This window comes from Coloeus monedula, assembly GCF_965178545.1.
Source record: "Coloeus monedula genome assembly, chromosome: 6".
Lineage (NCBI taxonomy): Eukaryota > Metazoa > Chordata > Aves > Passeriformes > Corvidae > Coloeus > Coloeus monedula.
In genome coordinates, this window is record NC_138786.1 from 38303837 (window position 1) to 38329811 (window position 25975).

The 25975-nt window shown below is 39.1% G+C and overlaps 1 protein-coding gene across 6 annotated transcripts in view; it reads left to right on the top strand.

The window, feature by feature from the left end:
* The window catches only part of NPAS3 (neuronal PAS domain protein 3), a gene marked incomplete at its 5' end in the record, with an annotated part of 598664 nt that overhangs the window by 76250 nt on the left and 496439 nt on the right, over window positions 1–25975 (top strand). The window contains one exon of one of the 6 annotated variants that reach the window (XM_082282976.1): window positions 4106–4195. The exons of the other annotated variants lie outside the window; for them this stretch is intronic. Coding sequence (XP_082139102.1) covers window positions 4106–4195 — 90 coding nt within the window. The remainder of the gene's footprint in view (window positions 1–4105; window positions 4196–25975) is intronic. 6 annotated transcript variants of the gene reach the window in all.

Here is a 25975-nt window from a genome sequence, read left to right on the forward strand (position 1 = left end):
TGCAATGTCTAAAAACCAAGGTCAGGTGTGAGAGTGCGCCCAGCAACATCATCTTACAGCACACCCCCTAAGGAATAGTGGATACAAATATTAAGTGAAATATCACGTTTCATGCAGTGTTTGTAGGCATTTTGTCTGGTATATTTCTGGCTTCTTTGGAAAATAACCTGCAGTACAGAGGTAGATAGTTATAACCTAAAACTCATTTTTGCTGTTATTATTATGAAATGACAACTTTTACTCTGTCTAAAAGCTTACATGAGAATAGGTGTTTGTCTCTTAAATCAGTCAAAATTCAACTAAAATTGGGGTGAGCTAACCACTGCAAATTGATCAAGCTCAAATACTCTTTAGTGCTCTAATTTTTAACAAAGAGAAGCATACAAGAAATCAATTTCAAAGCATAAAATAGAACAAGAATATACAGTACCTAGAGTAAATAGCCAATATACAGCTTTATCTTCAGCTAAATCAATTTTGTAAGTGGAACCTGAGGCAGAGTATATCTGCTGACATAATGTGGTAAGAAAAGTTAACAAAATTAATTTGGTGAAGGTTGCCTAAAATAATTTTTTTTTTTTTTTTTTAGAGAGGAAAAAATACCCCATGACCAAGACTGATTGTCTTGGTAAACTTTTTTTGGGTCCTAATCACTAATTCTTGCAACTTGATTTTATGTTTTGTGGGTTTGTTGTTGTTTTTTTTTTGTTTGTTTGTTTTAGTAAGGAATTCCGAATAAGCTTTTCTATGAGGAAGTTTTACCTTCTGACCCATAATGTCATAGTTACCAGATGATCATTAATTGTAAATGTAAATCTATAAATGACAGCTAAAATACATAGGGCAGAGGGCAAATGTGTGTGGTGGTGTTTGGCAACTTTTAAATACGTAAAATAAAACTGTGGTTATTATTCAGCAGGAAGGTCCATTTATGGAAATACTATGCTAAAATAAACCTTAGCAATAAGAGACAAGCATCATACAAGAAAATAAAAGAGTTTTTTTTTTTCCTCCCTAAAACATTGGTGTAGGTTGCAGTTAGAAATCTGATGTGCACTTTGAAATGTATTCCAGAGTGTTTCAGGACTGTGATGTTTCAGGTTAAGTGCAATAAGCCCCATTCTGTGCTAACTCAGATGCTGCGCAATCTTGATGAAGTCAGTGGGATTTTAAGAGATTTACATAGATGTCTTATTTAGCTTGGTGTTTGGGGATAATGATTTGGGTTTTTTCCTATTATTATTTATTTCAGCAGAGAGGGAATAGGTGAGAGTTAAATAACTCATTAAAGAAAATTTTTAGAGAGCATTGGGTCATTGGCCGGGTCCAAAAAAGTTCATAGGATCTTGGCTCCTGAAGTGGAATCAGCTCTATGCAGCGCAAAGGAAGGCTTGGACCATGACCCACAGTAGCTGCTGTTTATAGAGCCTTATATATTGCTTAATTTAAAACCAAAATCAACCCCCCACTCCCCCACCCCCTCAGTGCTCCCCACTCTCCAAAAAAGTTCTAACCTAATTCTGACTAGATGCAAAGCAGGATTGTGGTTCACAGTCCAAACCTCTGATCTGGGCTTGAATCACAGAATGGCTGGGGGTGGAAGGGATCTCTTGTCCAGCCCCTCTGGGTTGCAGAAACAGTTCTCTGGACCTGGTTGCCTAGGATCATGTCCAGGAGGATGTTGACTCTCTCCATGGTGGAGACTCCACAATCTCTTTGTTCCAGTTCTCCATCATCCTTGCAGTAAAAAAGTGTTTCCTGATGTTCAAATGCCAACCTCCTGAGTTTCAATTTCTCTGTCATCTGAAAAAAGAGCAAAAGATAAACCAACCAAACAAAAGCTGGCTGACATGTGTTCTACACATGCTTGGTGCAGTGAATACTTATTTAGGACCTATTTAATCACAAGGGTGTTCAAATCCACATCTTCCACTTCCCCAAAGAATACTATAACTACTTCAGAATAAAGGTTTTCTGGAGAGAGCTGTATTCTGCTGCACTTGTTTAACTGCTCAAGTAATAGCCAGTATTTACTATTTCAGACTCATTTGGCCAAAGAAGTGGTTGGAAGAAAGAACATAATTCTGAAGGCCTGTGATGAGGGCACTCATCTGGGAAGGATTCTGATAGTTTTTGCAAGGATTGCTTATGCATTTTTTAATAACTCTTAATACAACCTGCTCTCACTGTCTCACTTTGTTTCATCCAATGAATCCTGATTTTTTTTCTTTAATAGTGCTGTTGTTTTAGTGGGAGGAGTTAACATGTCCCTTGTTTTAGGAGTCTGTGGTAATTTTTGGAGAGTGGAAGATGTGTGTTTGAGTATCCTCTGGCTGAGGCATTGAGAGACTTGTTCTCCAGTGTCTTTGCTGAAGCAATGAAAAAACAGGCATCTCTTCTAGTCTTGTATCACAAAGCAAAAAACAAACAAACAAAACAAAAAATTACAGAAGGAGTTAAATTTGGACATTTCATCAGCCAGTGTGATGATGGACTAAAGATTTTGAATCTTGAGTTTTCTTTGATGTAGACATTTCTGTGTGATGAAAAGGGAAGGGCTTGTGTCTCCCAGGCACTCACGACATAGAGGAAATTCTCCTATATCCCCTGTACTAGCTGACGTGGTTCCCTGCAGGTAGCATTTGTGCTTCAAATCCCATTTTAAGATACTTAAATTTCTTTGCATGGTGTATATGGTACTTAGACATCTAACTTAAAGGCTCCAGGTATCACAATAAATAAGTCTCTCTGATAATGTCTTAATTAGTGAATGCAGGAATATCCCAGAATTCAGAGGTGTTTGGTCCTGCCTTCATCATAGATCTGTCTCCTTTCTTCTGCCTCTGGGGTCCCACGGGGCAAAAGCAGTGCTGAGGCCTGTTTAGACCAGGTTTCTACTTTAAATGAGCAAGGGACTAGGGCTGTAAAGACATGAAATTGTTTGCACTTGACACACTGTAGGAGCAGTCTTATTGAGGAAGGTCCTCAGTTTCCACAGTAGATAACTTTCCATTTGCTTGTAGAGCTTGTAGCTGGAGAATGATACTAATTTTTTTTCTCAAACCTGCAGTCTCAAATTACTGTTGAAACAACTTTAAAAACCAAGATTAGCTCAGAGATGTTAATACTATAAAAATAATGATAACATAAAATAATTCTCTATTCACTAGAATATTTATTTATAAAAAATCATAGCCTAAAATTCTGCATTTGAAAAATCCGTAAAATTTCTCAAATAATTTATCCCTGCTCCAGTGAAATACTATTAAATTATAAGGGAAGAAGGTATTAATTTGTGGAAGATACAAAAGCATCTAAAATGTGTTTTTATCCAGAGAAGAGGGAGGAAAGAAAAGAGAGAAAATTGGTGGGTACTGTTTTGTGTGCAATTCCCAAGTATATTTTAAAAACAACATTGAATTTTTATAGCCAAATTATATTTTCTGCTAACGCAGAGCTGGGGAGGGATGAATAAGAGAATGATTGACAAATCTTTTAGGGCCTGATTTTACAAGATGCTGCGCACCTCCTGATTGCTGCCAATCACTTTCCTTTTCTTTCACTCGATCCGAGAACATATGGCATTATTCAGATGGTGCTGAGCACCTTCAATCACAGTCCTCATAATACCACAACATCCTCATTCTGTGCAAATGTGAGAATTGCTGTTGACATTTTAAATTGGAGGGTTATTTGGTCTTTGTCTGGACAAACTCCCAGCTGACATAAATGAATGTTCTGCCTGAGGAAGGATTGAAACAGTAAACAATAAATAATCAATTTTATAAGCACTACTGTATATATACAAACTACATGAAGTATCAATTTGATTTATAAAATTCCATACCTCTTCCACTTTTATTTGATGGGGAAAAAAGCACCATTCTTGTGGAGAATTGAAGTTCAGTTTACTCTCAGTGCAAATTTTGAAAAGTGGAAACTGTGGGTGTTATGTGCACAAGGCAGTTGATTTAAAGAGATCAGAAAGGCATTTAATTTAAAACTAAAACTTAAAAAATCAATTTCAACATACTGATTTGTCCTGCATTACAGTTACCTGTAGAGATCCTCTAGTCATGTCTATCTGTTTTTGATGCCTCTACAGAATAACTGTCCAGCATCCTCTGCCCAACCAATCAGAATGTAGGAAAATCTACCGATATGACGGAATCTACTGTGAATCTACCTACCAGAAGTATGTTGAAATCTGTGTGAGTCTTGCCTCTAGCTCGTGCATTTAGTGCTCGTGCTCTCCTGCTATTCAGAAATTACACGTGTGTTGAAACTCTACACTTGTGTGCAAAACCTCTACAGCAGGGACAGAAGTATGTTGTTTCATTCTTTGGGATTGTGCTCTAAAAGCTAAAAAGCAAATAAAAAAACCCTAAGACTTTACTAAATCTCTTAGGTATGCTTCTGTACAGTGCAATAAACAAGAGTGTACACGCTAGAAAATCTAGGCAAAATGTATTGCACAGGTGCTTCACATCTTAGGGATTTGAAAGGTGTGTTATGTATAAATTAGCTGTCACTTTTTTTCAGTCATGTAATGGAATGATGAGTTGTAATTTGCATAATCCTTTAAGAAGTCAAATTATACTGTCATGTAGCAGACTTAACATGCTAGCTAGGATTTCATAGCTTTGAAGCTAATTAGTATGTACCTTACAGGACAGTTAAATTGAAGTTGAGTCCTCTTTCTTTGCAGTCATTTGCCTTTGTCCGTTGCCCTAACAGAGCCCGCTTTTGTGCGTAACTCAAGATCATTACTGGTGCTTCTGACAAAAAAGCTTTTGCTCTGGGCAGGCAAATGCAAAGTGCTTGACTTCTGTTAGTTTCGCAAGCAGTGAAATTTCTATTTTACTGCAACAAGGATTTAATTATCTATTTCGACATAGAATCAAAAAGTATATATTTAACAGGTGTATTGCAGATGATTTTGTATTAATATATTGCAAATGCATTATGAATTCTCTGTTTTCTCACTGGATTTTGAAACTGCATTCTGTCACTTAGTGTTTGCTTTTCATGCTCCAGCTATATTCCTGTTTTGTGTACCAGTGTTACCATTATCATTCTCTGTATAACATTTCATTTTCCAATCACCCCTTAACTTCTAAAAATTACTTGTACTTTGCATTAAAACAAAACGTTTCTTTGGCAAGGGCAGTCATACTCATTATGGTTTTTGGATCATATTCTTTCATTCCCTCTTTTGATTCTATAACCTGCTGCTTGTTTCCTGAATTTTTTCTCTTAGTAATAGGTACAACCACATCAGTAAAAGCTGTTACTTGGATGTAAATGAAGACTATCGTTTTGGTTTACAGAAGTGAGAGGAAAAGAGAAATCTAGATTTATCAAAATAATTACAGCATCAGTGTAACTTGGTGAGCCAAAATGAAAATCTGACCTCTTGCTTGGCTTTTTTTTTGTGAATGGCTACTTTTGGTGTGAGAATGATTTATTCCTGATTTACATAGACAGAAATACTTCCTGGACATTCTGAATTTTTTGTGGCTTTTCCCTTCTATCTCTCTAAATAATGGCAGTGTCCAGGGTAACTGAAGCAGTCTACATATAGTATGATTTTAAATGTCACCACAGAACTTAATTTCAGTGGTTTTACTTCTCTTGTAATTTCAGTAAGCATAAAAATATATTCATTTATTTAGACGTATGAAACAGATTTGTTGTGCACTATTTATATCAGTTTTTAGAACAACTTCAAGATTTTGAAACTTTGTGGAAATAAGAAAACTTGGCACAGTTTGTCATGAGTGTTAAATACGGCGATGGCTTCACTCGGAATGCTGCAGTATAGTTGATTATCTTAATTTTGTTTTTTAAATTAGATAGAATTTACAGCCAGTATAGTTAAAACCAGCTATCTGTGCTGCCCACAAAATGAAAGAATTGATGTTCCTTTGCAAATGCAAATAAACATTGGCAAAATAGCTTTTCTGGGAAAGAAAAAAAAAAAGTAAAAATGCAAAAATCAGACTTGTCGTGAAACAGTGTTGATTTTGATATGTTTTGTCATTCCTGAAATGTGAATTATGAAGTATTATAGCCCAGTTCACTTTGCTTGTAAAAAATATGGATTATTTTTGGGATGCTAGCAGCTAGATCTTTAGAAAGATATAGAGTCCTTTTTGATTAGTGAAATTTTCTCTCAGTACTTCTTCCACACCGCTCAAGGTCTCTGAGGCATTCTTTATGTCTTCTTCCCAATGGATGTTTTTGGTACTTTTTCCCATAGTTATTTTTTTCCAAAAATATAATAACAAGTTACTGAAAACTGCTCACTAATCAAGCCAAAAAAAAAAAAAAAAAAAAAAATTCAAGCTATTTTCGTAACACTTTTAATGCTTTGACTCTAGTGTTTAAAGACATATGAACATTTGGTACTAGATGTTCATGTGCATCTTGTATGCTCAGTCTTTCCCCTGATTACATTAGGAAAGGAAGAATGGATCTAAAAATGCCACTGGCTGTCAACAGAAATGGCTGCGTGATTCCTTTTTCATGAAGGATAATTTCTGGGCTGGGCACAAAGCAGCAAACCGCTTACTGTGAAAGCTAAGGGAATTTTAAGGGCTGGCCAGGCAGAGTAGGACAGGACAGAGAATCATGGGTTTTGGAACTTGACTTTTTTCCCCTCTACCTCATTTTAAAATTAAAAGAAGTATTATGCAGAGCCTACTCTGGATTTGTGCTTGAGCATACCTGCTAAAGGAATTTTGCGTAAAGTTACTTAGCAGTTGAAATCGAGATATTCTGATCCTTTCTGTAAAGATTTTAAAGGCTCATACCACAACCTTCTATGTCAAAAGTACTTTTCAGAAAATGTTTGTGGAAGTGACATTTTAAAGCAAATTTTAGTGCTAATACATACTGGAAATAACAGTTTGTAAAAGTTCTTTAAAGTATGGATTAGTAAATACATTCTAGTGCTATTAAAAAAAATATTGCAAAAAGCTTTTTGCAGCACAAGTTCCTGAGGAACTGGACTATGGTTACATTGGCTAATATGTGCAAAATGGGCAAAATAGTAAATATTCTTATACAGATTTCTCTACACCCTTTATGATATTCTTGCAACAGAGTCTCACAGCTGCTGCTGGATCCCTCACTTGGAGTGGAGTGGAACATAGTTTCAAAAGTTGGTGGCAAAAGACAACAGATTCCTCCCCTCCTACATTGTCCCCCACCTTGGTTGCCATGGGCCCAAGGGGTTTTTTAGGTCACTAAACATGTAAATGTGCTCTTTAAAAAGATCTGAAGTAAGCTTCAAAATCATTACAAATAATTTCTGTGTTCACTAGTGGTAGGGACTTGTCTCAACCTATGGAGGTAAAACCAGAGGCCTGTCAGTTACTGGCCTGGAATACAGCTGTCCATCAAGTCCTGAATATTTCCCCTTTTCCAGACCCCCCAGCTGTAGCAAGGTATGTCCAGGCTCTTTTTTTGGTGATGTCAAACAAAGTTGTCAACAAAAAGAAATATTTCTTTTCAGTTCTAACTACTTCACTGTAACCAAACTGCCAAGGTTTTTCCCTCTGCCCAGATTGAAAAATCTTTCTTCTGCTTGCTCAGCTGCTCCTAGTTTGCCCTCTTCCTCACCTTTATGGAGCGTCAGTGAACAAACCATGGGTAGATCATCTCCAAAGACAGCTGAAGAAGAGCAGAGCTATGTGCCCATGTTCTTGTTTTATTTGTTGCTAAATTACAAAGAATACTGGCATGTCAGAAAAGAGGGGTTTTGCTTGTCTGCAGGGAATCAGTACAAGCAGAGGATGTCTCAGTGTTTTTTTTGTTCTTAGCCTGGAAGTCACTTCACCAAATGACCATTCAGGATATCACCTGGATGGCTATTGTGTGTTATCTCCCAGGCAATGGTGGAAGAATCATCTCTTACTTACTTTTTTCCTGTCCATATTAAGGAGACTTAAAAGTCATGTCTCTCTTAAGGAATATAGACAACAGGGAAAAATTCTATGGTAAACTATTTCTTCTGAAATCAAGAGCATGGAATAAATATGTAAGGAAAACACCTAGTTCATTTAAATCCCACAAATACAGCTACAGTCTTACTAGCTGTTTTCATTTCTCAGCAAGTTAGTGAAAAGAACATAGAAAGAAGACTCAGTGATTTCAGTCTAAGGGGAGCAATCTGTCCTGGAAGGGGTAGCTTGGTTACATACACATTTTCATCCTGAGCCTGTAAATGTTCAAAGCATCCAAACTTGATAGACCAAAGTAAGCTCCTGTCAGACTCCATGTTGAATCAAACCCATAAATATTTGTACAAATGAGAAAAGGAGGTGCAAGCCTAACCTTTCATTCCATTCAGCCTCTAAAGGCTTAAATTCCATTTTATGTATTTATCAGTTTGATATAACAAAGTCAGGATTGGTTTGCATACATGAGAAACCTAATGGCCATACTAAACACAAATGAGAATATAAACCTTTCAACAGGCCAAAGAGCTCTCCTGGGGTTTCTAGTGAGGGAATTAAACCAGATGCAGAGCGTGGGAAGATGGGTACTTGAAGTGGTCTGTAGTGCCCATCACCACCTTAATGTGGACAAAGCTGCAAAAAAACTGCAGAAGAGGAGCTAGTGGTTCCAAATGAAGAGCCTTTAACTTTGTCAAAGTGGGTTAGAACTCCCAACTGGCCCCTTGGCAGCTGGGCCTGCTGGTTCAGGTCAGTACCGTCATTTAAGCAGCATAGAAAGGTTGATGATGGATGAGCAGTTGCTGTTTTTCTCCATCTTGTTTCTTAGTTGTGGTGCTGCCCATATTGCCTTAGAAAGACATAAGGCTTTTCAGAAATTTTTTTTGTATGTTCTGACTCCTCTGATGCTATATAGCTAAAGAAAAGATACACTAGTCTTAAACAATTATTTTAGCTCCAGGAAAAATATATAACGTGTAAGACAAGGATTATCATTCAGGCTAATGCTGCAGGGTACATGAGTATTTTTTCCAATAATGGCTTCAGGATCCCATGTTTAGGGGTTAACTTAAGAGAGAAATATTGAAGAAGCTGCTATTTAGTTTGCTCTGCTCTCGTAAAACAAGGAGAGGCCACAGTGGATTTCATTTTGTGGCAATGTTCTGTCACTTCACAGCTTGATTTTACTTCTCACAATGTGAATTTAATAGATGTATTTGAAGAAGATTCTAGGTATCTCCTCTTCATAAATTTGACCTCTCAGAAAATATTGAAAACTTACAACCCAATTCATTCTCTATCAGCAAATGGCAGAGAAGCCACTCCTATACTCATGTGTGACAGGCTTTTGACATAAGTCAACTGATCCTTACAGCCTCACTGTGAGGCTGCCTGGAAAAACTTTATCCCTGTTACCTGCCTATGTTTGCTCTTGCCTTTGTGTAGCATTGAGCATATCTGTGGGTTCTCTGTGCTGAGGTGTTCTGGAAGTCTTTTACAGGAAGGAAAAAGGAGTCGTTAACCAAATTTAAAACACGTTCAAAAGTGAGCCAATGTCACCCTTACACATAAGACGTGAGTGGGCTTTCTCTGGGTTAGAAATGAGATTAGCTGTGGCACTTTAAAATGATTAATGATCACTGGCTATTAAGTTGAACATCTAATCCTTGGCTGATTGGAGCATTTGAGAGAACAGCACTCAAAAATACCATTTTTTAGTAACAGAAATTTTGTCATATTTTGATTATGATGCAGTTAGATGTTGCACTGGCTTTAAAGTTTTACTTTGAGATTAAAGGGATGAAACCCTTTATGATGAAATAGAGAGTAGGTGTGATGCATACTTGTTACATGAAAATTTTCTTCCACTGAAAAGTAAAGGACCATATTTAGATTTACAAAGTGCTGTTCAGTCAATAGTTCAATACAAATTTTGAAGATTCACTTAAACTTTGCAGTATCAAATTTTAATACATATTCTGAGTTAAATTCTGAAGTGAATTTGGTATTGGTCAGTTGACAAATTAGGCAATTACCTTTGTTAAACTGTCTGGGTCTTCAGGTTCTGTAACCACACCCTTTCAATAGGGTATTAGTCACAGTTAGCTAATTCCCTGTTGAGACAGGTTTTTTGATGTTGTACTGAAATTGCTTTTGCATTTCTTTCTCACTTCAGATATGAAGGGGTCTTTGTGTGTTATTTGTTTCATAGGGTTTTCTGAAGGTTTTTTTTATGGTGTGGTTTTGTAGTGTTTTGTCTTTTTTTTTTTTTCACAAGTCATATTACTGGTTTCAGAAATGGAAAGATCAATTCAAATTATCTGTGACTGAGCTATTCTGTGTATTCAGCAAGGTTTCACTTTTCCCATGCTCTTTCAGTAACTTGCTGCTTTGCACAAATACAGAAGCATTAATACAAAATATATAGAAAATATGACTTGGGAAGGGAATGAGCAGTTCATTTGGCTTACTAACAGTTTAAATGATCATTCCACAAGTTGGGATAAGGGGAAGTAATTATCCCACAAATATAAGGAGCTAGCTAAATACCTGCTATAAAGCTCACATAAGTGGCAGGAGTTGCAGTGACAAAGCTATCCTGGAGCATTTTAAGTATGCTTTTGAATGATGGAATTCCAACTCTTTGTCTTCATCCGCTTTACAATAACAATATAAAATACTGACACAGTCTTGTAACTTCTAGTTCTTTTTAGAAGGAAAATGCTGATTATAAAAGCTTCAGATGAAAGAAAATTCTGCTTCTCTTTAGATGAACAGTGCTTACTAGAAGTTAAAGTATCGTTACCTTATTTTCTGAGTTTTTCTAATTTTATGTAGCAGAAGCATGCAAAATCCAGCATTAAGAAGCTGAAAAGTTCACCTTTAATATTCATGATACTCCTCATTTCTTCCCACCTCTCTATTTAAATATCTGTAGACAGTAAACCAGTGATCATTTATCCTCCTCCTTGACATGGGTTTCTCATTTCTAACAAGGCAACTTTTCCAGAATTTGAATGCTTCTTGTAGCTGATTAAGGCTTCCTAGTTTGAATACTAGTATAGTCCATTAGTTGTTCCTGTGGGAATGCTCAGGATCACAGATATAAACTAGAACCATGTTGTTACATGCTGTTTGAAAAGAAAGATTCTCTGTCTCAACATCAGTAGTGATTTATGTAATCCTTTCCTATTGCTACTCCATGCTTACTTCCTTGTACATCAAAGAATCTTTTTTACCACTCTAGCCAGGGTATTGCACTGTAGGTTAATATTAATTTGGTTATCCACCATCATCCATATGCCTATTTCTAGCTTATTATATTGTCTTTGTTTGGAATGTGTGCTCTGAGTTATGAGATAGACAGCTTTGTGCTCAGCTGTGTTAAAACACATCTTATTCAGGTGAGCCCAGGCTGCCATGAAATCTGTGGAACTGACAACTCCCCGGTATTTACCATTTTATTATCTTTTGTGTCATCTGCAAATTTTACTGGGAAGGATTTCATGTTTTCTTTCATACCGCTGATTTATTCTCCTGCACAGGTACTCTGTAGGGAATAAAGGGCTCATGGAGTTCTTTCCCTGCACGGAGTACTTGGGGTAGATCTAATCCATATATCAGAGCTGCTGGTCATAATGTCTGGGAGCAGATTAGGGCTGCCGGCACTGATGAGTTGCAACCAGGCAGGGGCAGTGAGTCATGAGCACACTCTTTACTTGCAGCAGTACGAGATGGCTTCAGCCTTCTTTCAAGTAATGTGAGGCTTGTTTTGCATAGTGATGTTGTTGAAATACAGAGACAATTCTCCTTTGAAAATTTGTGCGCTTGTAGTGATGGCTACTAGTGAATTTCCTTTTTTTTTTTCCTTTTTCTGAAAGCTGTTTCTGGAAACAAAGCTAAATTATTTGCAAATGGTTAGCAAATTTAGTGATTGTGTTTCTCTAAAAAGAATAGCAAATAGGTGGTTTTTGGAAATCCTGAAATCTTTCATATTAGTTTTCTTCCTTAATGAATTATTTTAAATTTCTTTTCAAATTGGTGCTTTTATTTAGAACTACATGTGTTTTTCAGATGGCTAGAATATTAAATGATGAAGTCAGCAAGTGTAAGGCTTTATTGAAAAAAGAGTTCAGAGTTTACTAAAAATGAACCTTTCGGTTAACATTTCGTTCCTCATTTTTTCTCCACCTCCCAAAATGGAGGAAACCTCAAAATATGTTCTAAATATTGTTTTTCTTTATTTGGCTACTTAGAAGCCCTGCATAGTGCTGTATCTTGCCTAGTTTTAAGGCTTAAGTTGTGTTATTTAGCAATCAATGAATTCTTCTACCTAGCCATAGGGTTTTATGACGCAAAAGTGACACAGCTCGTTTCACACCCAGATACAGGCATATTGCTAAACTTTGAACTTATTTATAAAGAAACTGTTACAACAAACATGCTAAAATTCCATTATGATAGTGATACCTGTAGTCAGTTTACAGTATTTCTACTGATTTGCTTTCACTTTGAGACAAATAGTGCTCCAGTCAAAACACACAAATATTTAGCGAAGTCTGCATCATCTCAAACTGGTATACAGAAGACAAGATTTGCATTGCATTTTGTAAAATTTTATTTTTGTTGTTGTGCAGCTATTTGTTAGGTGTTTGTGGTCTTAAAAGTTCCATGTTCATGTGCACATGTGTACATATATGCACACACATGGAACACACACTTCTGAAAAGAAAGAAAATTCAGTAATTTTAAGGAAAGAGACAATGAGGTACAAAGCATACTTCTACCTGAGTGCATAAGGAAGTTGGCAATTTTTAATTGTTTTAGGCATGAAGTGATTCTGTGTTATTGTTCCAAAAAACCTAACAAAAAAAAATCCCAACCCAACCCCAAAACAACAAATAGCAAGAAAACCACTGTACCATATGAACTAAAAATTATATAATTAAGATTTGCCCTTAATTTCTGGTAAATAGGGAATAAATTTCTAATGGATACCAAACAAAAAATCTGGTCAACAAGAAGGAAAGATACAGTCTGTCACACTTCAAACTTTCTGCTCACTGAGCAACAGGAGACCCATGAAAGGAGATAACTTTGCCTGTTATAGTTGCTTTGAACTTTGTCTTACAGTTTCATAAGTGACGTTGGGTCTGTGCCATCTTTGAGATTGCAGACTGTGATACAGAGTAGTTTAAGATGCTGCATCATGTACCATTTAATCAGGCTGCACTACTTAGAGTATGTGTTGTGTACTGGGAATAATTTGTGTGTAGTCTTTCCAGCTGCATCTATATAAAAGGTGAAATTCCCCTACCTCCGCACAAAAGTCAGCTAAATGGACTGTGGGGAATGGAGCAGCAGTTGAATGAATTAATTTCATGTAGCTGTCCGTAGCTAGCTGTGACACTGCAGTGTGTTTCCTTTACAGCTGACTCACAGCCAGGATCTGTACACATCTTTGTGGCAGCTCTTGGGCTGCTGAATTTCTATGCGTTGGTCAATTGTCTCCTTACCTACAAGTGTCCTGTATAGTTTTCCACCCTTTTGCTAAATTCCAGTGACTCATTTACATGCCGAGAGCAGTAGTCCTGCAAGCCTTGTGACTGCATTGGACTTCATTAATTATGGTTATTACCTTTGCTACCTCTAATGCCGCTGCAGTGTCAGGAGAGGAAATGTCTCCTTCTGCATATCCTTTCACAGGGCTGGAAGAGAGGGGCGGTTGAGCAGCTCCCCTTTCCCCTGTAGAAAATCCGGCATTTCTGGAAGTACTCTGCTGGTGATTCTCAGTGATGAACATATAGGTCCAGGCACAGGGAGTCAGTGCGAAGGTTTTCAAGCTGTAAAAGACTTTGTGTAACCAGTCACACTGCAGGGTGCAATGAGTTTGGCAGCCTGGTGGTGCTGGGGCTGTCTGGATGCATCACAGGGTTGTAGACACTCTCTGCACTGGGCTGTACACTAGGCAGCCTGTCACCTGTGTAATTAGTGACCAATACTGATCAATGGATTGGTTGTAACTTGCTGTGGTACAGCATGTACCATTGCTTTGACTAGCAGTATTTTCTTTGCCTCAAGAGTGCTGCTGTGCTCTACATTTTGAGCTAGATGTTTTACTAAAAAGGGCATGTGCTAACTTTGCAGGTTGGATTGAATGGATTTTGTTATTCAGTAGGTATAGAGGGAAATACTGAGCTAAGAGCAGAATACAAGCCAAGTCTATAGTATATTTTGGTATAGCTTGATCAATTGGAGCTCTCTAAGTGATGTAGTATCCCAATTGGACAAAGATCCATCAGCAGAAACCTCTATAGCATATACTATTTTACTTGCAAAACCATTCTTTTATTGATATTGCTTGTTTTGCTAATAAGTGATGACTTTCCTGTATGAGTCTAAAGCTGATCCTTGCTGATATAGCTGATTACATGCTTAGTGCTTTGCCACAGTGGTGTACCAAGATTGCTCTATTGGCAAAATGCTCCTAATGTCGACCTCATCTGATTTTAGTAATTCACTATTCTTGATTTCAGAGCTCAACAAAATAAGACTCCTATTGTAGAATTTGAAGGGACATTAGTTGCTCCTCGACTCTGTACTGAATAATCATTGGGATAAAGAGACTCAAGAGCTGTATTGCATTTAAAAATCAATCCTATTTTTCATAATATAATTAAATTTTTTGTCATTTCAGATATTCTTGTTGTAGACTTGCATTAAGGGTGAGAAATCTAATCTTCTTAGTTGCTTGACATATTTGACATATTTTACTTATTTAAGTTTTGGTCTCCATAGAATCTTGCTGATGGTGTGATTTGCCTGATTGTGATAGTGCTAAATCCCACATGGTTGATGTCCTTTGCCTTGAAATCAAATGATGTAAACAAAAACTTTCCAAAAGTATTCTGATCTTTTTCACCCCCTCAAAAATCTCTCAACCAGTATTGAAGTGAAAAGCCTGGCAATCGTAATCTAGTCAGGCACAATGCCTTGCTGTGTGCTTTGGGCAACACCTAGATCTTATGCGTAAGGGAGCATTTTATGGTTATCACAGCAGGAGACCTTCTTGCTTCCAGGGGCAGCAGCTTTTAGAGCTGCTGCATTGCTGCTTGATTACTGGTGATGGTTGTGTTACATGCTGGACCCAGCGTGACTGAGACAGTTCTGATTCATATCACTCTGGGGAGCATCAGGCATGTATCCAGACCATGCATCAGCATCAGTGGTGACTGTGGCATTGAAATTGCTGGGAAAGGCATGGAATCAGATAATCGTCCATAAAGGAGTACTACTGAATGGCTGTGAAGTTCACAGCTGAAAGATTTGTATCTTATGGCATCATGGTACTGTGTAACAGGCAAAAGCTCTTAAGTTTACTAAACAGGTTAAGGCAACTTCATTAGATAGGGATTTTTCTATTGTTGATGTTGGGTTATTTTCACCTCACCTCCTCACTAAGTGCACTTGCAAGTTATAAACAGATTTTTTGTGTGATGTTGAAAGAAGAGCTAATCAACCGCTCCAGGTCTAGGTTGTATTTTGAAGGTCAAACTGAAATCTAATTATTGACATTGTCACTAAATTGAATGAAATATGTTCCAAAACACAGAAAATTACATTAACTTTTCTGAATTTTCTACACTCCAAATTTTTCACTTTCTCTTGCTTAGATATTTTGATGCATTCCTGCAGCAATGCCTATTTCAAAAGAATAAAACTAGTCCAAACAATGAACTAGTTGTCCTTCCCCCTAGTTCATACCAGATACAACCTATTTTAGGTTGAAACCAAGGAATAGATTGTCTGCCTTAGTTTGAGGGAGACTCTGCCCTTAGAGTTTAAGAATTCACAAGAAGGGGGATCACATACCTTATTGTACAGATGTTTAGATCATTTTTATACGGGAATTGGCTGACTCTTCAATGCATTGGCTTTTATTAGAATAAGTCCCCTTTTCCTCAGGAACAGTTTAAGGAGGTGGCAACCTTCTCTGAGCTTTCAGACTTGTAGAGTCTCCTGAGCTGAGTGCTTTTGAAAGGATGGTTAGCACTGGCCATACAGATCCTGCAAATATCTCTACAGGAACTTCGTGGCAGAGCAGCAGTATGTCCATGGCTGAAAGTGGGAGTTTTGCTGTTTCCTTTTACTTGCTACTGGAGAATGCTAGAATCTTGATGTGTATGGTCTCAGTCCTGGATGCCTATGAACACTCTATCCATGTGCTGTTAGGATGTTTGCAATAAGCTGGAGTGTAGCAGAAAATGCTGCTCAATGTCAGGCTCTGCAGAGGGGAAGTAGGGCTTTACAAGGGCTCCTCTGCTCTAAGAGTTGATGCTCTGCATGTTCCAAGTGTACTTGCTGTAAAGGTAAGACTTACCTCTTTACAGATACATATTTGATTAGGTATTGGTCATTTGGTGAAATATGTTAAAATTCATTTTGGTATGTAGCTTCTTGTAGATTAATATTTGTATATTGTTTTAACTTTTTCCTTATTCTTATATAAGACTAGCTTGTAAATCGTAAATAAGTGCTTACTGATGGTTATCATATGTCTCCCATTTGTACCCACAATACAATATTTATGACTTTGTATTTTGACTTGCTTTGATGACCCTTATGCACAGGTATTTTTCATTGACAAACAACTAAATTCAGTTTGGATGACCAAATCCAATGTATGCAAATATCAGCCCTTTATTGCTATGTTTAAGCAAAATTTTATATCTGCATTAGAATGAAAAACATAGTTTCAGTTGATACAGGTGTTGCATATTGCATGAAGGTAGCAAGATGACATTAAGAACAGAAAGTTATTTTATTTTAGGCCAAATGCAGTAGTAACTATAAACCAGAATTAATTATTTCGTTCCCCGCCCTTCATGCTTGTGTTTTGATACTGAAATTCTCCCCACCACTAACCTATATTACTAAATATTCATTGCAATCCCCATAGCTTTCTCTACCACTGCTTGTACTCACTGTTTCCTCACCTCCAGCCCCAGAAAGATGGCTGCATTCTTTGTTGTGTCAGGGACCACCAGCACTCTGTAGAGCTTTAGGGAGTGCTTGGACGGGTAGATTAGTGCCTGCTAGTGGTTTTAATGTACCCATCACTTCCAGTAATGTTTGCCCTGACTTGAGGCTTGTGTTTGGGAAACCACAGTATGCATTCCACAGGAACACTGCAAAGAGTCTCTGCCAGGTGAAAACAGGTAAATACAATGAAGCAGGAAGTGGGGAACTGTACAACATATTTGATTATGGTCTCAAATGCAAGGGACTCAAAAAATACTAGTTAAAACATGAATACCGGTGTCACAATGTTTGTTATATGGTAGTGAACAATTCTCTCAATAAACATACGAAAATTTAGGTCACAGATGTAATTTGCTACGCTGGTAAAAAAAAATTGCAGTAGAATAAACTATCATACTATTGCTTACAGGGTTTTTTTTGGCTAGAGGTTTTTCAATGGTGTATCTGGATGCAGATTTAGAATGTGAAAATAATGCTGTTTTTTATCCTCATTCTAGTCAGATGAAAAATACCCCCTTGATTTGTATATGTACGACACAATTTTCTCAAAACACGTTCTGCTGTGTGATATCAATTTTTGTAACTGTGTAATGCGTGTTTTTTCTCTGAGCCTTTTTTTAACCCCTTTCACCATATACCCACCATCTTTCAAGAACGTTAAGAAAAAAGTCTGAATACCCTGAATAATTTTCTTTTTTTTCTGTCATTTAAAGTCTTCTATGTCCTTAAACCTCAACAATCTGCTTTGTCTCTCACTAATATTTCTTGAAAACGAAAAGCTCTGTCACACTTGTACTTTTTAGTTCCTACCAGAATAATTGGGTGACTTTTCCAGAGACTCGTTTTTCAAATTGTCAGAGGAAGGTTGGATTTAATATAAATTCAATAAGATCTACTTTCCTTGAGATGAATAGGTCTTTATTAGATAGTTAAAGGTAATAGCAGCTACTATTTCAATTGCCATAAGACTGGCCTCTTATTTGCCTTGTGTCTTGCATAGTCACTAATTCCTGGGTACATAAAATCCTATCTAGTTGGAACAGCAGCATTTTACCTATTCTTCCAGCTCTCTCTTTCTGTAGCTATTTGTCATAATACAGTTTAAATAGGCTACATGAAATATCTAGAGCATGTTCATCAAAGAATATTTGTGATGGAAGGCAGTTCACTGTTTGCAATTTAGAAACTCAGCGTAAATAACCAGGTATTTAGGATGAGTACCCTCTGGATATGTGGGTGGATCACCATTTGAGTCTGTAGCTTTCACGGCATAGCTAATTGTGTCTGCAGACATGTGTGAGTTTGGTTGTCACACTGGTGTGCACGTGTATATTTATTCAGGGACACACAAATACATACAACAGAAAAGTTAAATCATTCCCATTTGATTCAGAACATGCCTATAGGAAGAGAGGTCAGAACAGTAGAAACAAGGGCATCTGTTAACTCTGAGTCTTTAAAACTGTAGAGCCAGAGATACTGGCTTGGACTTGGGAGGGATGAATGGGTAACACGCTTACTGAGACAAATGAAGCTCGTGCAAGTTATGGGAGAAAGTCAGCTGAAGCTGAAGAAATGTGGCTGAAGAGAATAGCACAGGCAGTGGCTGACTGGGGGTGGTGAGGGGACAGAAACAGGTGTGGACACTACTGCTTGAAGCTCAAGAAATTCTCATGGATAACAGGGAAACTTAAGAACTGTATTGTCTACAGCCTTGTGTGCTAGGAAAGTAAAGGGTACTTCAGAACACGTGGAAAAATCTGTATACCTTTTCTTCAACTTCTGTGTGTACTGGAAAGGATGAGGCCAAAATTACAGGGGTTCATGCTCTTTGCTTCTGTTCCTGACAGCTGGAGAACAAGGCTGGCATTGTCTTACTGGAATAGAATAGTCTGTTGTGGAGGGGGAACCAGGAAGGTCCATGCCTAGTCATTGTGCCAGCAAAATCGCTAAAGACAATAATACAGTTTTCTCAGACTAGAGGAGGCTTAAAAGGTTGTGGATGTAGTGAAACCTGAACACAATACCTAGATGAGTGGAGTGTTCCATGGCAGCTACGGTGTTATGGATCAGATGAAAGATACTTTGCGTGCCAGCTTACTGTTAAGATTTTACAGATTGGTCAGATACACTGAAGATATGCTGACTGCAGTTCTAACATTTCTGGAAGACAAAACAAGGCCTCTGAGTTCCATATCCATCTAGAAATCACTTATAGAGAGATTTAACTGCTCAATGCAAGTAGCTAATTGCATTCTCAGTTGCAGAGTCAATCAGGACACAGCAGAGGACCACTTGGTTAAAACACTTCAGTGCCCTTTCCATAATAACAAGTGAAACACTCTTTTGTGGCTTCTTCGGGCTTTTTAGATTTTTGCTGTGGGGTTTTCTGGAGTTCTTTTGGGTGAAGAAAGGCTTCCTCATGTAGTGCAGTTTCTTTCTTACCTGGACAGAAAATTGTAGCTATTTTAATTGCAAAAATATTCAGATCTGACCCAAGACTACCACTAGTTATTAGTCAGTTTTAAACGTTATGCTTACCTATGTTTACTGCTGAATTGTTGTGGCTGGTTTTTTGATTCAGTATACCAGGCTTTTGGTAAAACTTCATTGTCTGGTTAGTGGCTAAAATCAATTAATGATCTAAAACCAGAATATTTGACTGATTTAAAATTTGGAATATCAGAAACCCAAAGGCAGGGAAATCAGCTTTTTGTGACTTCAAAATCTGGGTCCCAGATATATATTCCAGTATACTGGAAAATGTATAGAGTTGTCAGATCTAGACAGTGGATTTGCTTCTTTTTCATTCAAACATTTTAGGAAAGGATGATGGAATCTTTTTCTGTTCTTTATTTATGTTGTCCTTCTAGACTTTCATTTTAATATTTTTCCTATTATTGTATCATTAGTGTTCTTTCATTCTTTTGTCTCAGAAACATGTCCTGAACGTGCTTTTATCTGTCCATATTATGTCAGGGGCCTCTGGCCAGCCATGCCTGCTGATGGTAGATGTCACAGGTCACAGGTTGCCAGGAGTGTCTGATGCCTCTTCAGGACGCTGGGGCTGACAAACAGCTCTTTTGCAGAAGGTGTGCTGTGGGTCAGGAGCTTTGTTACCAGCTGAAGGAGCTACAGGAAGAAATGAACAGGCTACATAGTACTCGAGCGAGCAAATGAGAGAGACCAATTCTTGTCAGAGCTGCTGCAGTTTTAGGACTCTCAGGAGTCTTGAACCTCCATTGTAGTGGAGAAGCAGATGGACTCAGAACCCTGCAGGGTAATTAGTCACAGGACTGTTAGCCAAGGGACTGTTAAGGGTGAAGGCTGGAAGCAGATCACCGCATGTACCAGGAAGAAGGTTCCTCCTCCTCCTCAGAATTTGACAAGTAGGACTGGTAACTTCTACAGCAGGTGTGAGACTCTGGAACTAGAAGGCCAGACAACTGATGAGGTGGGCGAAGGTCTTTGTGGGATAGGGGGGTTTCCTAAGACAACACCACCTGTACCTGGCAACAAGACTTCCTCTGTTAGCAGGAAAAGAAGGGTAGTTATAATAGGAGACTCTAAGAGGAATGGAGGGTCCAATATGCAAACCAGACCCAACTCACAGGGGAAGTATGCTGTCTCCCAGTGGCTCTGATAAGGGATATTACTGGAAAATTCTCCAGTCTAGTAAGGCCCCCTGATTACTATCCATTATTGGTTGTTCCAACTGGCAGTGGAAAAATAACAAAGAGAAGTCTGCGGGCAATCAAAAGAGACTTCCAGGCCCTGGGACAATTGGTAGAGGCAACAGGAGCACAGGTAGTGATTTCATCTATTCTTCCAGTAACACTGAATAATATTGATAAGGACAGATCCATCAGGGCAATGCATGGCTCTCAGGCTGGTATCAGCAGAATAATTTTGGGTTTGTTGACCATGGGAGGATCTACTCAGCACCTGGTCTACTGATATCTGATGGGATGCACCTATTCCAGAGGGAAAAAGGAGTTCTAGCACAGGAGCTAGTGGGCCTCATTTTAAACTAGCTTGGAAGGGGGAAAGGGACAAAACCAGGCTCTCCAGTGATGAAGGATGGGATGGTGTGCCAAAACTGGAGAAAATGAGCACTAATGGGATCCCTCAATCTGCTTCACTGGGTGTTGGCTACAAAGTACCACACCTGAAATGTTTCTACACTAATGCTTGCAGCATGAGGAACAAACACAAGAGGAGCTCGAGGCCTTGGTCCAGTCCCAGAGATTTGACATCACTGGAAAAAGTGAAACCTGGTGAGGTGAGTGCTGTGACTGGAGTGCCCTGCCAGATGGTTACAGGCTTTTCAGGAGGGATAGAGCAGAAGAGGTGGAGGGGTGGCACTGTATGTAATGGAAGGGGTAGAATGTATGGAGCTCACACTTGGCAATGGCACAGTTGAGAGCCTCTGGATAAGAATCAAGGAGCAAACAAATAATGCAGATGTCATTGTGAGAGTCTACTATAGACCTCCCAGGCTGGACGATGATGCTGACAAATCATTCATTGAGGGACTAAGGTGTTGCTGCCTGTTCTAAGCTTCCCCTCCCCCTCCCAAAGACGCTTGCCTCTGCCATGTGCTCTGAACCTCTTTGTTCTAAGTGCGGGCAAAACCAAATGTAACTCAAACTCTTCAGCAGTATCTGATTGGCCGGTAACCCCAGGTCCGCCCCCAGTCCTCCCCTTTCCCCTTCTCCGAATAAAAGAGAAGATCAAGGGAGGCCCCGCCCTCTTTTGACTCTGCTGCCCTTTCTGCGAACATCTCTTGTCATCTGTTTCTTTTGAAAGCTTCTAACTGCAGAAAATTAAGTTCGAGCAGAGAGTTGTATTTCTCCCTCTTTGCTTCTGTTGGTGGTATTTGCTTTGCAGCTGATACAGTTACCGATTTTAGAGCTACTAAAATGCTAGATTGCCCATGCTACCTCTCTGGTTTGCTTGAGGCTTTCTAAGGCATTGAACTACCAGCACTATCTGGTAAAAAGCTGAAAAGATACCTCCTCACTAAGGGGCACTTCCAAGTTAACTGCCCTTGTCCTTGTGGAGACTTCAAATTCCTAGAAACTGACTGGGAGCATTATACAGCTGGTATAACCTGGGCCAGAAGATTCCTATAAGCCAGGATGACAACTTCATGGGACAGGTCCTAAAGGAGCCTACTCAGAAGGACGCCCTCCTTGATCTGCTGCTTGTCAACAGAGTGGGTCTCATGAGTGAAGATTGGTGGCTGTCTTGGCCACAGTGACCACAAAGTAACAGAGTTTAACATCTCTGTTGACACAGGGAAAAGTGCCAGGGAAAAGTGCCAGGAAAACTTCAGCTCTGGACATGAGGAGAGAAGACTTCTGCTCTGAGAATGAGTGAATGACATTCCCATGGAAAATATTCTTGCAGGTGCTGGAGTCTATCAGTACTGGTTACTTTTTAAACACCTCCTAAGGGCACAGGAGCAGGCATTTCCCAAACAACAGAAGTCAAGCAGGCCAGGCAGGAAGCCAACTTGACTGAACAGGAATCTTCTCTTAGAAATAAAGAAAAAAAAAAAAAGAAGGTGAACGCCCAGTGGAAGCAAAGTCAGGTGACATGGGAAGAATAAAAAGATATTGCTTGCTGCTATAGGGAGGAAATTCATGCAGACAAAGCTCAACTGGAGTTGAAGCCAGAACTGTGGGGGACAATAAAAAGAGATTTTCAAATATGTTAATGGCAAAAGGCAGTGTAGAAATAACATCAGCCCATTCCAGGATGGGGATGGTCACCTCACAAACAGGGTCACAGCAGAGCTCTTTAATGCACTCTTTGCCTCCATCTTCAACATGGATGACAGACTAAGGGGGTCTCAGTGCCCTGAGCTGAAGAACCATGACTATGAGAATGATCAACTCCCAGTCGACCCTGAAACTGTACAGGATCTGCTGCTCCAGCTGGATCCCTACAAATCTATGGGGCCTGATGGGATTCATCTGAGAATCCTCAAAGAGCTGGCTGATGTAATCACAAAACCTCTCTCAATGATTTTTGAGTGGTCTTGGGAATCTGGAGAGGTCCCAGCTGACTGGAACCTGGTGAATGTTGTCCTGATTTTGAAGGGCAAGAAGGAGGACCCTGTAAACAACAGGCCTGTCAGTCTCACTTCAGTGACTGATAAAGTTATGGAGAAGATTATTCTAGGAGCCATTGAAAAACACCTGAAAGACAACACAGTCACTGGTCACAGCCACCATGGCTTCATGAAAGTCCTGCTTGTCACACCTGATTTCCTTTTACGACTGGGTAACCCACCCAGCTGATCAGGGAAGCCAGTTGATATAATTCTTTTGGATTTCAGTAAAGCTTTCAATACTGTCTGTCACAGAATCCTTCTGGACAAAATGTCCAGCACTCAGCTGGATAAACATATCCTGGGATGGGTGAGCAGCTGGCTCATGGGTTGGGCATGAAGGGTTATAGTGAATGGGGGGACATCAGACTGTCACTAGTGGGGTTCCACAGGGCTCCATCCTCAGCCCTGTGCTCTTCAACATCTTCATAAATGACTTGAACACAGGACTGGAAGGGATACTGAGCAAGTTTGCCACTAATACAAAACTGGGAGCAGCTGTTGAACTCCCTTGAGGGCAGGGAGACAGAGCAGAGAGACTGTAACAAGTTAGAGAGCTGGGCAATCACCAACCATATGAAGATCAGCAAGGGAAAGTGCTGGATTCTGCACCTGAGACGGGGTAATCCTGGATGTACAGACAGGCTGGGGAATGAGATGCTGGAGAGCAGTGCCATGGAAAGGGACCTGGGGGTCCTGGTCAATGGCAAGTTGAACATGAGTCAGCAGTGCCCTGGCAGCCAGGAGGGCCAAGCGTGTCCTGGGGGGCATCAGGCACAGCATCACCAGCCGGGCAAGGGAGGGGATTGTCCCGCTCTGCTCTGCACTGGGGCGGCCTCACCTCCAGTGCTGGGGACAGTTTTGGGTCCCACAACAATAAATGAAAGATATAAAGGTATTGAAGAGCATCCAAAGGAGGGCAGTTAAGATGGTGAAGGGCCTGGAGGTGAAGCCGTATGGGAGTGGCTGAGGTCACTTGTTCTGTTCAGCCTGAAGGAGGCTGAGGAGAGACCTCATTGCAGTTACAACTTCCTCATGAGGGGAAGAGGAGGGGCAGACACTGATCTTTTCTCTGTGGTGACCAGTGACAGGACCCAAGGGAATGGCCTGCAGCTGTGTCAGAGGAGGTTTAGGTTGGATATTAGGAAAAGGTTCTTCATCCAGAGCTGGGCGCTGGAACAGGCTCTCCAGGGAAGTGGTCACAGCAGCAAGACTGACAGAGTTCAAAAAAGTGTTTGGACAGCACTCTTGGGCACATTGTGTGATGCTTGGGGATGGTCCTGTGCAGAACTCAGTGATCTTTGTGGGTCCCTTCCAACTCAGCATATTCTGTGATTGTACTGTGTGAAAACCTTGTTCTACTTCATCACTGTGGCACAGCTAGGGCTCTTTTTCCTTGCTTAAGCCTACTGCAGTCTCTCTGGCCCCACTGTCAATCATCAGCTGGACACCGAGACAAATTTTTTATAGCAGCTTCTGTCAGTAAAGAGAAAATATTTTGAAAAAGACAGTCTAAAAGCTGAATGTCAGCCTGCTGAGTGGCCTGGTTAAACAGGAGAATTGACTTTGCCAAGTTTTGTTTTGTTTTTTGGGTTTATTTTTCTTTTTTTTTTAATGTAGGTTTTTTTCTAATTTAAAAAAAAATTGATTTGGGGTCTAGCCCAAATAATAAACAAAATAAGACTTTCTTGGCAAAGACTCCTAATTGACTAGCTTACTAAAATTCTTAAGCATCCCCATAATTGTTTCTGTCTTCACTTTTCTGGTCTCTGTAACATGGGAATTCTCAGTGCATTCTGGGAGTAGCAGAAAACTTAGGTACTTCAGTAGTTCTGTTGTGTTCCCTGTAGTCCCCTGTTTTGTTTACATAGTCAGTGAAAGCTTTTTCTGAGGTTCAAAACCCTACAACAGGTATTACTCTGTCTCTGAAGGAAGTATTCCAAAAGAGATTTTGGATGTCGTAACAATTGTATTTAGTTTTTGTGACCAGGGCAAAACACACTCAAAAGATTTAGATAGTCAAGAAGCCACATATTTTTTAAAACTACTTTGAAAAAGAATGGTGGAAGCATGTGGCATAATGCGTAGTAAATCTCATATTAGAAAGCTGCAAACCCTTGTTGAGAAGTTGCATTTGTCTCCTGAGCCAGAGAATATTGCTGTCCTACAGCAGTCCTACAGTACTGGAAACTGCATTGAGAAGTGCAGCCTACTTGTTAGTTGATAAATACAGATTAGAATCACCTACTAGGCTATATTATAGTGCTTGTTAACAGTTTTTACCTTCCTAAATTGATTCAGTATAATCCTTGTGATGGCTTTACCTCATTTCTGGAAGACATACAGATAACGTGGTACTTATATGAAGTCTTGTATGTCACTGAAAACCTGCTGTATTTCTGTAGTAGAATTGTGTGGCAGGATTATATTAACATAGATTTTGGAATATTTGAGCTCCCATAGGGTATGGAGTGTGGCTGATATGACATGACTTGCCTTCAACAGTTGTTTTAACAAGATATCCTTCATATAAAATATACCAAGCTGAAAGGCATAACTGAGTGAGTTAAGTAAGAAACACTGGTGGCAAAATTCTTCACTTTCATCTTTATCTGATTAATTCAAGGCTGAGTGTTACAGTGAAAGTCTTTTTAACCTAACATAGTATTTGGTATGTTTATTTAAGGAAAACCAAATAAAACCAGAAAACATAAAACCCCACCCCAAAAAAGCCCTTTTATATTATTTAGTACAAGATCCTTTTTATTAAATTGTTAAACTAATTGCAAATATATGTGCATTTACTCTAGTCAAAACGCATAGTTCTTAAAATATCTTCTCACTCCTCCTAAAA